General features: G+C 47.0%; 1 protein-coding gene across 1 annotated transcript; it reads left to right on the top strand.

Annotated features, from left to right (window-relative positions):
• The first annotated feature begins 5341 nt into the window (after positions 1–5341).
• Positions 5342–5747, top strand: LOC138487318 (ATP synthase F(0) complex subunit C2, mitochondrial-like). Its single transcript, XM_069613922.1, has one exon. The coding sequence runs from the start codon at positions 5342–5344 to the stop codon at positions 5615–5617; it is 276 nt and encodes a 91-aa protein (XP_069470023.1). The 3' UTR covers positions 5618–5747.
• Positions 5748–14979: the final 9232 nt, after the last annotated feature.

The raw sequence follows: 14979 nt of genomic DNA, 5'->3' as shown, positions 1-14979 counted from the left end.
TCGTGTAGAAGGTTGGGATACATTTCACAAAATGTTCATGAGCGGCCACAAAACTTTAACAAGGGAGCTCTACAGATGCAAGTCCCGACCCTGCCATATGCCCTGGGCTCTGTGCAATCACATTGGCACAGGTTTTGAACAGAACCCAGCGATTGAGGCTACACAGGCCTTCAGGATTGCACCGACCATGCCAGAACAAGCATTGGTGCAGACATGGGACAAGAATCCTTTACCCCAAGGAACAGTTGAGCACTACACTGGACCGAGTGTTTTGGGGGAAATCCTTTTTCTCCCCTGATTGCTAATATGTACCATGAGTAGGACAGTCTACAGGAGTCTCTGATGTGTCCAGTCCTGTCCGTTACCACCGATCAGGAAGAGGAACCCTGGATGAGTGTGCAGGTAGGTGACCATACCTTCTCATTCATGGTTGACATAGGGGCTACAACATCTTGCATTAAAGAAGGTAAGTTCCCTTTGTCAGGCAAAACAATGGACACACAAGGATTCTCTGGGGATATCCTGACAGTTCTTTGTACTGAAGATCTTCGCATAAAGCTGGGTAATCAAAGTTTATCAACCACTTTGTTGTATTGTACGGACACCCCAGTGAATCCTTTGGGAAGGGTCATCCTGAGCAAGTTGTAGATGTCGATTGCCCTCATGGAGGAAGGTATTGTATGCTCGACCCCAGGGTTGTATTCAGTGCGTTTCGAGACCTATTGAGGTGACAGCATGATTAGGGGTGCTTCACTGCCTGCAGCATTGTTTCTTTATGGGGTGATGGTTTGGTTGAGTTAAGTCCTGGGGATCAGAAATCAGGCCGGCGGGTACCATTTGAGTTCTTATTTCGGCCTGATGTAATTCGAGGCACCATAGTTGCGATCCTCCATGCTGCAGAGTTCAAGAAGAACACTATGGTTCTCTCATGTACAGATGAGGAAGACTGAGAATGACGCACAGTTCTGTGTATCGATGAGACCTTGTCGCTGAGGGATTTGTGCGACGAGCGATTGTTCGAAGACACCGGAGACGCAGGAGAGATGGTCTTTGAAATTGGGGGTACATGGATAGATAGCGATAGAGCAAAGGAAAGTACCACAGACCAAGCTCATCGTTAGAAATACATTGCCATTTTGAAAGGAGGATTTGGGAAAAGTACCGGACCATCTGTGGACCAGCGATCCTCATGATGTGGGGCTGCTAAAGAGTGCTGGAGCGGTGACGATAAAATTGAAACTCATGCGATATTACTGTGGGTAAAGCAGTAGCCCATGTCTAGGGAGGCAGATGAAGGGATTAATGAGAACATTATGGCGTTGTTGGAGCAAGACATAATACAACCTTCTGTATCCCCATGCAACACGGCTATCTACTGTGATGAATCCTACAGCTCCCTCACTACATCCCTGCCTAAAGTTTCCTCCCAGGTAGCCAGGAAAAGGCAGACACTTCCTGATCCTCACCTTGGGGGTGGTGGACTGAAGGAGGATCACTTGGGAGGAGACGAGCCCGGGGTTGGAAAGTAGATTCCGTCGGATGAGACACAGTATTTGTACTTTAAAAGGCAGAACCTTTTAAAGTTGCCAGAACAGGTAATGGCATATTGTCATTTTGATGTATCTAAACCACATATAAGATCTGTGGCTCATAACGCAAATGCCTTTAAACCTGAACAGACATTAAAAACATTAAAAACAGAAAGACCATGTAAGGTACTTCAGGTTAAAAATCCTCCCTACTCCAAAAGGTATAATGGAAAGGAATTTAGAAAAATAGAAATATTGCCTTAAATAGACGCAGGAAGCCCCAGAACACAATTAATATATAAAGGAATATAGTGCCATGTTATTAGACTGCTGACTGGCAAAATGGGGGCAGTTGCTCGGAGGGCCACCTGAGGCACGAGGCCCCGTTCAGTTGAAAAGGTTGAAATGCCCGGACGCTGTCCTTGGTTCCAATCTGAACAAGGGAACAGCCCCTTGGTAATGCAGAATGGCATGTATGATGTCGCATGTATGGAGGCAGGCACAGGAATTCTTCCAAGTTGCCAATGATGCTTCTGGCTGCATTTATAGATGTGAAGAGAACAAGCGAGCCAAATATAGCAAGCAACCGGTACTGAGCAAACACAAATTAAGAATTTGGATATCTGTTTAAAACCAAGCAAAGAGGTAAACAATCAAAGGGACAGAGACGTGACCACATAGGCCTCAACCAATGCAGAAGGCCATTCACATTGTAAAACCCTAAGGGGCACTAAAAAGGGGGGAAAGCAGGAAGAAAGAGAGAATGAACTTGATGGAACGTAGATGCGTCCTCCAACTGTCCACTAATAATCGGGGGCTGCACTGCTTGGGGCCAGATAGCATACATGTTGGCCAAACGGCAGCTACTACTCCAAAAGGGGCTAAACCGAGCCTAAGTGTGCAGAGGAGCAGCTTCCTACACAGGTTGACCTAGTGAAGGGTCCAGTGCAAGGAGGAGGGAAGGCAGAGGAAAGGCATTTCCTGCTCAACACGTGAAAGGAGTGTGACACAATATAGGCTGCATGAAAAGCACCCAGAATGAGGGAGAAGACTGCCTATGAAGGTCTAGGAGACCCACTGCCGAGAAGCGTGAGAAAGCCGAGGTCAGTCTGATGGGGACTGATGGCCAGGCGCGTTCTTGTAACCTCTACATGTGTTCATGAGACCATTCTTCATGATTTCCCTTAATCCAGCTTCAGACACACACACACACACACATACACACAAGCACGCAGGCACACAAACACACACACACAGACCCCCTGATCTGCCATCCCCCCACCCCCATTCACCTCCCCCCCTCCTGTGGGCAGAGTTGCGGGGCGTCGTCCACCGCATTTTCGTTGCAGTGAAATGTGTTAAATAAATAAATAAATAAATTCGAGCAACTGGGCCTCGAATACATTTCTTCACGAAAAAAATAATCGATCCGTAATTTGCCAGACTGAGGGTCTTTTTCCACCGACTCGCGCACCTCGTAAAGGCACCAACATTATATCGTAACACTGCCGGATTCAGTTTGTCTAACGCCCTCAGAAATGCACCCTCTGCGCCACCCGCACCCCCGCAATATAGGGCAGCTAATAAAGGGCTCGTGATAGCACTAACACAACTGGTAAAAACACTCCACTTCTTTATCAAAGGCCCGAGCTTCATGCTTTGGAAAAACTGGCATCACGTTATAATACGGTGCAGCAATAATGGTGTAATGAATGCATAATCAATTGCAGCTAAGAACCGTTTACTAAAATGTATCAACACTTGAGAAATGCACTACTAAGTATCGTGTAATGTACATATAACTACCGACTCTGCAGTGATTCTAGATAGAGTAAGTGACTCGCCGGTGTCCAAGAGGGAAGGCCACTTAGTCGCGTCCAAGCTCTTGAGACCCCACTGATCACCCTTCACTCTGTCTGTTACATCTTGTATGTTTCCCAATTGTGGGAGATGCCAGTGACGCCAACTGCGTGTGATACAGAGCTACATATGATGAGAATACACATGGACCAGGGTTGAGTTTGGTCCCAGCAGTCTGGCTCCGATACAATCATGCATTGCAAAGGAGCTGGAGGTGGCTTACTGGATGGTAGGTTAGTGGCAGCAGGGGGCTACAGAAGGAGATTGCAAAATGAAGAAGAGGCGCCATTCCATCATAGTTTCTCTGTTTCGAACTGCCTGCTATGTTATGCACAAGTTCCTTAATCCCTGATCTGATTTCCCCCAAACCATGGGATTGTGAACAGCTCTTGGGCTAAGGAGCACACATGCAAGTAAGCTGGAGGCCGTATAAGGCTGCTCTACCAAATAGAAAGTCTTAAAACAAAGGTTCAAGAAATGCATTTAAAGCCCATTTTACAAACCTGGCCATATAGGTGAATGAAAATCTGAAAGTGGTCTCTAAATTTAGGGCAGTGTTTCAAAAGGGTGGCCTCCGCTCTTTGGACCTGGCGAGAAACCTTCCAACTTTCAAGCTTAAGGTCAAGCAACTATGGCGCTCGTCCATGCCCAAGTGGACTATGCCAACAGGGCATACCTGGACTATGCCAACAGGGCATACCTGGACTATACCAACAGGGCATATCTCAGTATTTTCTGATTTGTTTGCAGAGACTGTGGAATGCAGCGGCGGCCGCCTGCTTATTTTAAAACGATCAGACCACATAACTCTGGCCTTAAGCCAATTGCACAGTTGCCAGCGAAGGTTGGGTCGCCTTCAAGACTCTTCGCATGACTCACTGAGGCTTTTATGGGCCAGGACCCACCTTCCTCCGGAACATATTTAAGAGATATGTTCCTGCGTATCCTCTGTGATTAACATCCACACTCTCTTGTTAGCCCGTCCAAACCCGTCCCCCCAAAAGTGCAATGTGAACAGGTGGCCAGGCTTTGCCTGTGGGGGCCTTCCTCTAGCCCCGAATCAGATCTGAGCTGACGAAAACCATTTTCACTTGAGGAATAGCCTTAGAACGTACTTCTTTTCTGCATATATTTCCCTTTCTGGCCAGTCTGATAAGGTGATGTGTGGTAGCTTTTCAGCGCCAAGAATCTATCTGGGTGGTATCAATGCGCTTTGCAAAACCATATAAGATAACATGACAAAAGCATACTGTAGTATTCAACTCCATAGAAAGTACACTGGGTCCATCCAGTAAGTCTACAGGTAAGTCCAATTACACAGCATCCAACACAGGGGAAAAGGGAAGACATAGTATTACATAATACCAAAGAGGGAAAGTGGGGCGAGAAAATGGAAATGCACCCAGCACACTGCCACACAGATGCCACCTACGAGTTACTAGCCATGACTTTAGGCACCTCAGTGGTTCAGGTACCCTATCTCGGTTTATACAATACAGACCCCCTTCCCCACAAACGAAGGGTGACCCAAGTAAAAGGTAAAGCAAATTCACCCCCCCCCCCCAACCCACCAAAGCACTGCACACATGCACCCAGCACAAGAGTAACTGGAAAAACAAGCGCACCAAAGCGCAGCACACACATTCGGACGCACGAGAAAGAAAGCCACTTTCCCAACAGCATTACCAAATGACCCCCTGCCCCCATCCCCGGACCCTCACTGGAATGAGGACAGGCGGCGAAAGACTGGCACAGTCCATCTAAAACAAAGTATTGGTCAACTTACAAGTGAGGCCTCCGGTTTACTCAGGCCTCATACTTAAACCTGCAAAGGACTCACTTCAACTCTGTGGCCTCCTTTTGAACTCTGTCTCCATGAAATATGCACCACGTCCTCTTCCGGCATGTTCTACTTAGCTTTTACAACCTAAATATATAGGCGCTCCAAACCTATGGCACTTGTCACTAAGGATACCATTCCGTCCTCATCCTGCATTTATACATATGACACTGCTGCCAAATTTATTGGTGCTGGCGCAGCCACAGTTGGAGTGGCTGGTTCTGGGGCTGGCATTGGAACAGTGTTTGGAAGTCTAATCATCGGCTATGCCAGGAACCCTTCTCTGAAGCAACAGCTTTTCTCTTACGCTATCCTTGGATTTGCCCTGTCTGAAGCCATGGGTCTGTTTTGTTTGATGGTTGCATTCTTGATCCTGTTCGCCATGTGAAGTGTGGTGTACACAATGTTGGATTTAAATAATGCAGGTGTAACTCCAAGAGATGTATTGTCACAGGATTGTAAATTCTTTCCAAAGTTGTTTAATTAAAAATGGTGAAACTTGTAAAAAAAAAAAAAAACATATGTTCCACATTTCTGCTACTTCTTATCGACGATACCAGTCGACATCAACCGGAATTCATAATTGCGAAGTAACACTAGGATCTGCCCTCACAAGCTAAGCCATACACCGCATATCCACAGACTGTAATAGAACTCTCACAAGCCAAGCCATAACCTCATGCCTACAGCCTGTAATAGAACTCTCGCAAGCCAAGCCATAACCTCATAGCCACAGCCTGTAATAGAACTCTCACAAGCCAAGCCATAACCTCATGCCCACAGCCTGTAATATAACTCTCACAAGCCAAGCCATAACCTCATACCCACAGCCTGTAATAGAACTCTCACAAACCAAGCCATAACCTCATATCCACAGACTGTAATAGAACTCTAACAAGCCAAGCCGTAACCTCATACCCACAGCCTGTAATAGAACTCTCACAAGCCAAGCCGTAACCTCATACCCACAGCCTGTAATAGAACTCTCACAAGCCAAGCCATAATCTCATACCCACAGCCTGTAATAGAACTCTCGCAAGCCAAGCCATACACCTCATATCCACAACCTGTAATAGAACTCTCACAAGCCAAGCCATAACCTCATGCCCGCAGCCTGTAATAGAACTCTCGCAAGCCAAGCCATAACCTCATACCCACAGCCTGTAATAGAACTCTCGCAAGCTAAGCCATAACCTCATACCCACAGCCTGTAGTAGAACTCTCGCAAGCCAAGCCGTAACCTCATACTGTCATGCCCCGCATTCCTATTTCAAGACACTTGCAGATATCTACTTCCAGTTGGAAACTGCCCTGGAGACTGTTTTCAGCCCACGGAATCCGCCGCACTACAAGGTCCAGAATTCCTTCGGCTCGCAGTCACGGGAAACGCCCACAACGTGACTTGCGTTCTGAAACAGATCCCAGTACTTAGTGTGGCGTGTCCTTGTAACGGGTGCTCCTAAAACTGACTATTCAGTTCGAGTACTCGATCTACGATTACCTACGGTTATCTTCCTGTTATCTGATTCCTGACCCGGCTTTGTATCAAGGATTATTCTGACGTCTTTTCCCTCGATTTCTGGCTCCTGGCTCCCTCGGTTGTTTCCCCCTGGTTAACGAACTCCTGGCTTGTATTTTGGATTTGTTCTTTGCCTACTTCCTACACAGAAAGTATACGAACTCTTTACCACAGGAAAATACACGGCGCTGCTCACAAGAAGACAACGCTCTACACACTGAAGTGACCAAACGGACGCTCTCCTGTTTCTGCTGGTCACTCCCTGGATTTGGGACGCTTTGCTGTTTATATTTGGGGTTTATTTTGGACACTATTAGACGCGCCCTCGTGCCGTTCGGGTTAGGTGGATCTTTGCACAAACTTTCTTCTACTGGGACTTCCATTTTCTACCATCAAGCCAACCTCCTACTACACACTTTCAGGTTACGGGACTTCCTACCTATCTAAGCAGGTAAGAGGGGTCAAGAAGGGAACAAGTATTGTATTTTGTACCTTTGGCTGCTATCTTAAACTATCCTTTTCTTTGTTCCTCTAGCTCTGTTGTCGCTGCTCCTGCCTTTCCACTTAAGCCCCTGGCCTGTTAGTTACTACCTTCTACAGGCTGCGCTCTTGGGGGGAAAGTCTTGTGCAAAATCACGTTTCAAGATATCCCAGAACCATCTTGGTTATAATCCAGGTTATCCCAGAGTGAAGAGGTTCCCTAAGCGGAGGCTGATCTTGTATCCTTTAAAAATCTGTATCCTTTTCCTATTGCGTAAAAGTTGTGACAGATTTAGGAGCCTATTACTTTTGCCTATCGGTTATGGAAACGGGAGCGGATCCAATGGCGGCTTTGATACAAGCCTTTGCGACCTTACGCACCGATATGGCATCTGCTAATGCGACTCTCCATCAACGTATGGATGTGCTACAGAGTTTTGTGCAGCCCTTACCCCCCGATGAGGAGTTCGGTGATGCCGCTGCTGCAGCAGCCCCTCCTGTACCCCAGGCACAATCGTCTGCACCCATTGTGCTTCCTGGACCTTTCCCTTTGGCCCCTCCAGAACGCTTCTATGGAGATCCTAAGACTTATCGGACCTTTGTCAATCAATGCCGTTTACATTTTCTTTGTCGACCATTGGCATTTCCTGACGCTGTTACCAAAGCAGCGTTTCTCCTTTCCCATCTGGGAGGAACAGCGGCGGCTTGGGCTAACCCTTTACTCGAAGCCAATGATCCAGCCCTATATAACTTTGATGCCCTTATTCAGTCTATGAATAGCGTATTTGATATGCGTTACAAGGCACAAACCTCAGACCTTGAATTCCTTGCTATCAGTCAAGGCAAATCAGATCTTCTGTCTTACCTCACTCGCTTTAACCAATTGGCAGCAGAAACCACCTGGCCCGAACAGAAGAAGGCAGCTGTCTTCTATAAGGGTCTTTCGGATGAGTTGAAAGACTCCTTATCAGTGGTACCAGCTTTACCAACGGGCTTCCCGGAACTGTTGGACTTGGTCCTACAAGTTGACGCTCGGCTACGGCAAAGACGTGGCGAACGGCGTGTTCCTGACCTTCGCTTCTCAGTCAAAGCAGAAACAACTCCTGCTACTCCCTCAGGAGAAACCGAGCCAATGCAAATAGGGGCCATCAGAGGTCCCTTAACCAAAACAGAACGAGAACGACGTATGGTTAACAACCTGTGTTTCTATTGCGGTCAATCCGGCCATTTCATTCGTGCATGTCCCAAGAGACCTGTTAAGGTAGCGGGAAACGCCAGGACTCGTCCTTAAATCGAGCCCTAAGGATGAGTCGCAATATGGATGGCTCGGACCAGTACCCTTCCTCCTCACACGTCTATCTTGCCATGCGTTTCGTCCTCCCGGGTGTTGAGGCCTTCACCAGTCCAGTTATGATCGATTCGGGGGCTAGTGGAAACTATATGGACATACAATTAGCTCAACACTATGGTATACCTGTGGTTCCGAAAACTACACCTGAGGAAGTACACGCAGTGGATGGTTCTCATCTGGTGTCCGGATGGATAACGGAACAGACTGTCCCACTTCGCATGTCTACCTCGGGAGAACACATTGAGCAAATAGTTTTCGACCTTATTTCAGCCCCGCAATTCGGGATCATTCTTGGTCTTTCTTGGCTCCGGACTCATAACCCAATTATTGATTGGGTTAAACAAACAGTTCATTTTGCTTCTGCGTTCTGTACCCAACATTGTTCTCGAAGCCCCGGTGCGACACCTTCGTCTCCCTGTTTGGCTTTGGTATCTAACATCTCCTCTGTTAATGCCACGCTGGGAGACTCTAATCCCGAACTACCAGCAGTATACCAAGACTTTTCCGATGTGTTTGACAAAGGGTTATCAGAAAAACTCCCTCCGCATCGTTGTTATGATTGTCCCATTGATTTGGTACCTGGGGCAGTAGTACCTCATGGTCGTGTTTACTCTCTGACCCGAAACGAAGAAGAACACTTGAAAGAGTATGTGGAGAAGGCATTGCTTCTGGGACATATTCGACCTTCCCGGTCCCCTGCTGCCTCACCTATCTTCTTCGTACCGAAAAAAGAAGGGGATCTACGCCCTTGCGTGGATTACAGAGCCTTAAACAAGGTAACAGTCAAGAACCAGTACCCATTGCCCCTCATAACGGAGTTGCTTGATAAGATGACATCATCCACTATTTTTACCAAATTGGATCTTAGAGGGGCATATAATTTGGTGAGGATACGAAGCGGGGATGAGTGGAAAACCGCTTTCAAAACAAAGTTTGGACTATATGAGTATTGCGTCATGCCCTTTGGACTTTGCAATGCTCCAGCTACATTCCAACATTTTGTTAATGATATTTTCGGAGATGTACTAGATTGCTATGTCGTGATCTACTTAGATGACATCTTGATCTTCTCGGATTCCCTCACCCAACATATCCAACACGTTCGCTCTGTACTGCAGCGATTACGTACACACTCTCTCTATGCCAAATTGGAAAAATGTGTATTCCATGCATCATCAGTTGAGTTTTTGGGGTTTCAGATATCTGCGAATGGGGTGCTCATGTGTACTTCCAAGGTTAAAGCAGTAAGGGACTGGCCAGTCCCAGATTCTGTAAAGGCACTTCAATCTTTTTTGGGTTTCTCGAACTTTTACAGACGCTTTATTGCCTCATTTTCTGAGATAGTAGCGCCCTTGACCCGTCTCACTAGCCCGAAGATTCCATTCCTTTGGGATTGCAAAGCCCAGTCGGCCTTTGAGGCATTAAAGGAGGCCTTTACTACTGCTCCCGTTCTGCAACACCCGAACCCTTCCCTTCCGTTTATAGTGGAGGCTGACGCATCCGCTATCGCGGTGGGGGCTATTTTGTCGCAGATCTGCCCCACTACACAACAACTACATCCGGTGGCTTATTACTCCCGTAAATTGTCTCAGGCTGAACGTAATTACACTGTTATGGAAAGGGAACTCCTAGCAATTCGAGCAGCCTTTAAGGAGTGGAGACACCATCTTCTGGGTGCTCGACATCCAGTAACTGTGTACACTGACCATCGGAATTTACAGGCCCTTTCCAACGCAAAATGTACCAATGCTCGACAAATACGTTGGCATTTGTTTTTCACGTTATTTGACTTTATAGTCACTTATCGCCCTGGACCTCTCCACGGAAAGGCAGATGCATTATCCCGAGTCGGTGCCGATTTCGACACCCGGGACTCGGTTACCCCTATGCTACCTTCGGGTTCTGTCATTTGTGTTTGTTCGGTCTCCCCCTCACTTCTGGATCAAGTTCGACAGTGGGCCAATGAACATGCCGCTTATCTCGACACCTTGGGTGCCCAGGTTGTCACAGGTCTTCCTTATGTTCATGGTCTTTTATACTTACCTGACAACCACACCAGACGGAAGGCTTTGGAATGGGCCCATGATACCCCGTTAGCTGCACATCCAGGCCAGCTTAAAACCTATGACCTGCTACATAGATGGTGTTGGTGGCCAGGTATGAAAAAGGATACCGCGGCATACGTATCTACGTGTGCAATATGTATACAATGTAAAAGACAACCAGGGAAACCATTTGGTCTATTAATGAACATGCCGCTTCCTCCACGCCCATGGCATACGGTGTCACTCGATTTCGTGGTGGAACTGCCCTTGGTTAAGGGAATGTCAACGGTGCTGGTGGTGGTGGACGTATTCACTAAAATGGCACGGTTTGTACCGTGCTCAGGTATACCTACCGCCTCCTCATTGGCTACTCTTTTTTTCGATCATGTGGTACGATTCTTCGGACTACCCACAATCATGATTTCTGACCGGGGTACTCAATTTACTTCACGGTTCTGGAAAGCCCTTACCCATTCTTTGGGGATTGATGCACGGCTTTCATCATCTTATCATCCTCAAACGGACGGACAAACCGAACGCACAAACGGCACCATGGAACAATACCTTCGTTGCCTGTGTTTACAGCATCAGACAAATTGGTTATCCGTTCTGGGGACAGCGGAGTTTGCTTATAACAACTCTCGACATACTTCAACAGGATGTTCCCCATTTTACGCCTTGTATGGATTACATCCAAGAATACTTCCACCTGTCTTACCTTCCTTGGATCAAATCCCTGCAGCAAAATCCACGAGAGACACTCTGATTGCTATACGGAATTCCGTTATATTACATCTACAAGCTGCACAACTCCGGACAAAGACGCAAGCGGACAAACATCGGTCGCCTGCCCCCTCCTATGTCCCCGGTGATCGTGCCTGGTTGGCAACCAAACACCTCAACATTCGGGGTAAAAGGAAACTCATGCCCCGTTATGTGGGTCCCTACAAGATCCTTTCTTGTCTCAATCCGGTTGCTGTCCGTTTGGACATCCCATCCCATTGGCGGATTCACCCAGTCTTTCATGTATCTCTACTCCGTCCTTTTGTACCTGGCACTCGACTTCCTGTCGCCCCTGCTCCAGTTATGGTACAGGGTGATGATGAATATGAAGTACATGCTATATTGGACTCCCGTCTGCGTCGTGGAGTACGTTTCTACCTGATTGATTGGAAGGGTTACGGTCCTGAAGATAGGACTTGGGAACCGGCCTCGAATCTGCATGCACCCCGGCTCTTGCGGGCCTTTTGGTTGGAAAGACTGCGTGCCCGCAGGGGTGGTCGTCCTTTGCGGGGGGGTACTGTCATGCCCCGCATTCCTATTTCAAGACACTTGCAGATATCTACTTCCAGTTGGAAACTGCCCTGGAGACTGTTTTCAGCCCACGGAATCCGCCGCACTACAAGGTCCAGAATTCCTTCGGCTCGCAGTCACGGGAAACGCCCACAACGTGACTTGCGTTCTGAAACAGATCCCAGTACTTAGTGTGGCGTGTCCTTGTAACGGGTGCTCCTAAAACTGACTATTCAGTTCGAGTACTCGATCTACGATTACCTACGGTTATCTTCCTGTTATCTGATTCCTGACCCGGCTTTGTATCAAGGATTATTCTGACGTCTTTTCCCTCGATTTCTGGCTCCTGGCTCCCTCGGTTGTTTCCCCCTGGTTAACGAACTCCTGGCTTGTATTTTGGATTTGTTCTTTGCCTACTTCCTACACAGAAAGTATACGAACTCTTTACCACAGGAAAATACACGGCGCTGCTCACAAGAAGACAACGCTCTACACACTGAAGTGACCAAACGGACGCTCTCCTGTTTCTGCTGGTCACTCCCTGGATTTGGGACGCTTTGCTGTTTATATTTGGGGTTTATTTTGGACACTATTAGACGCGCCCTCGTGCCGTTCGGGTTAGGTGGATCTTTGCACAAACTTTCTTCTACTGGGACTTCCATTTTCTACCATCAAGCCAACCTCCTACTACACACTTTCAGGTTACGGGACTTCCTACCTATCTAAGCAGGTAAGAGGGGTCAAGAAGGGAACAAGTATTGTATTTTGTACCTTTGGCTGCTATCTTAAACTATCCTTTTCTTTGTTCCTCTAGCTCTGTTGTCGCTGCTCCTGCCTTTCCACTTAAGCCCCTGGCCTGTTAGTTACTACCTTCTACAGGCTGCGCTCTTGGGGGGAAAGTCTTGTGCAAAATCACGTTTCAAGATATCCCAGAACCATCTTGGTTATAATCCAGGTTATCCCAGAGTGAAGAGGTTCCCTAAGCGGAGGCTGATCTTGTATCCTTTAAAAATCTGTATCCTTTTCCTATTGCGTAAAAGTTGTGACACATACCCACAGCCTGTAATAGAACTCTCACAAGCTAAGCCATAACCTCATGCCCACAGCCTGTAATATAACTCTCACAAGCCAAGCCGTAACCTCATACCCACAGCCTGTAATAGAACTCTCACAAGCCAAGCCGTAACCTCATGCCCACAGCCTGTTATATAACTCTCACAAGCCAAGCCATAACCTGATACCCACAGCCTGTAATAGAACTCTCACAAGCTAAGCCATAACCTCATATCCACAGCCTGTAATAGAACTCTAACAAGCCAAGCCGTAACCTCATACCCACAGCCTGTAATAGAACTTTCGCAAGCCAAGCCATAACCTCATACCCACAGCCTGTAATAGAACTCTCGCAAGCCAAGCCATACACCGCATATCCACAACCTGTAATAGAACTCTCGCAAGCCAAGCCGTAACCTCATGCCCACAGCCTGTAATAGAACTCTCACAAGCTAAGCCATAGCCTCATGCCCACAGCCTGTAATAGAACTCTCGCAAGCCAAGCCGTAACCTCATACCCACAGCCTGTAATAGAACTCTCACAAGCCAAGCCGTAACCTCATGCCCCAGCCTGTTATATAGCTCTCACAAGCCAAGCCATAACCTCATACCCACAGCCTGTAATAGAACTCTCGCAAGCTAAGCCATAACCTCATATCCACAGACTGTAATAGAACTCTCGCAAGCCAAGCCGTAACCTCATGCCCACAGCCTGTAATAGAACTCTCACAAGCTAAGCCATAACCTCATGCCCACAGCCTGTAATATAACTCTCACAAGCCAAGCCGTAACCTCATACCCACAGCCTGTAATAGAACTCTCACAAGCTAAGCCATAACCTCATATCCACAGACTGTAATAGAACTCTAACAAGCCAAGCCGTAACCTCATACCCACAGCCTGTAATAGAACTCTCACAAGCCAAGCCATAACCTCATACCCACAGCCTGTAATAGAACTCTCGCAAGCCAAGCCATACAGCTCATATCCACAACCTGTATTCGAAAATTAACAGGCTAAGCTGTACACCTCATATCCACAGCCTGTATTAGCCATACACCTATTTGAACACTCAGATGCTAAGCCACATATATGAATGGCCTGTAATGAAGCTAATCCGTGCACCTCATGTCTATGGCCTCTAATCGAACACTCCCAAGCTAATCTTTACACCTCATTTTCATAGCCGTAATCGATCACACGCATGCAAAGGCGTACACATAATATGCACAGCCTGTAATCGAACACTCGCAAACTAAGCCGCAAACTTCACATAATATGCCTGTAATGGAACACTCACAAGCTAACCCGTACACCTCATATCCACAGCTGTATTCAAACACTAACAGGCTAAGCCGTACACCTAATCAGAACACTCAAATGCTGAGCCACATAGCTCATATGAATGGCCTGCAATGAAGCTAATCCATGCACCTCACAAGCACGGCCTCTAATCGAACACTTCCAAGCTAATCTTTACAACTCATTTTCATAGCCTGCAATTGATCACACGCATGCAAAGGCGTACACATAATATGCACAGCCTGTAATGGAACCCTCACAAACTAAGCCTCCAACTTCATATGATTGGTCTGTAATGGAACCCTCACAAACTAAGCCTCCAACTTCATATGATTGGTCTGTAATGGAACACTCACAAGCTAAGCCTCCAACTTCATATGATTGGTCTGTAATGGAACACTCACAAGCTAAGCCTCCAACTTCATATGATTGGTCTGTAATGGAACCCTCACAAGCTAAGCCTCCAACTTCATATGATTGGTCTGTAATGGAACCCTCACAAACTAAGCCTCCAACTTCATATGATTGGTCTGTAATGGAACACTCACAAGCTAAGCCGTACACCTCATATGCACAGCTGTATTCGAACACTAACAGGCTAAGCTGTACACCCAATCGAACACGCAAATGCTAAGCCACATACCTCATATTAATGGCCTGTAATGAAGTTAATCCGTGCACCTCATATGTTTGGCCTCTAATGAAAC

Source organism: Ambystoma mexicanum, chromosome 9, assembly GCF_040938575.1.
Source record: "Ambystoma mexicanum isolate Mex_15411 chromosome 9, UKY_AmexF1_1, whole genome shotgun sequence".
Lineage (NCBI taxonomy): Eukaryota > Metazoa > Chordata > Amphibia > Caudata > Ambystomatidae > Ambystoma > Ambystoma mexicanum.
This window is presented reverse-complemented; position numbering and strand designations above follow the sequence as displayed.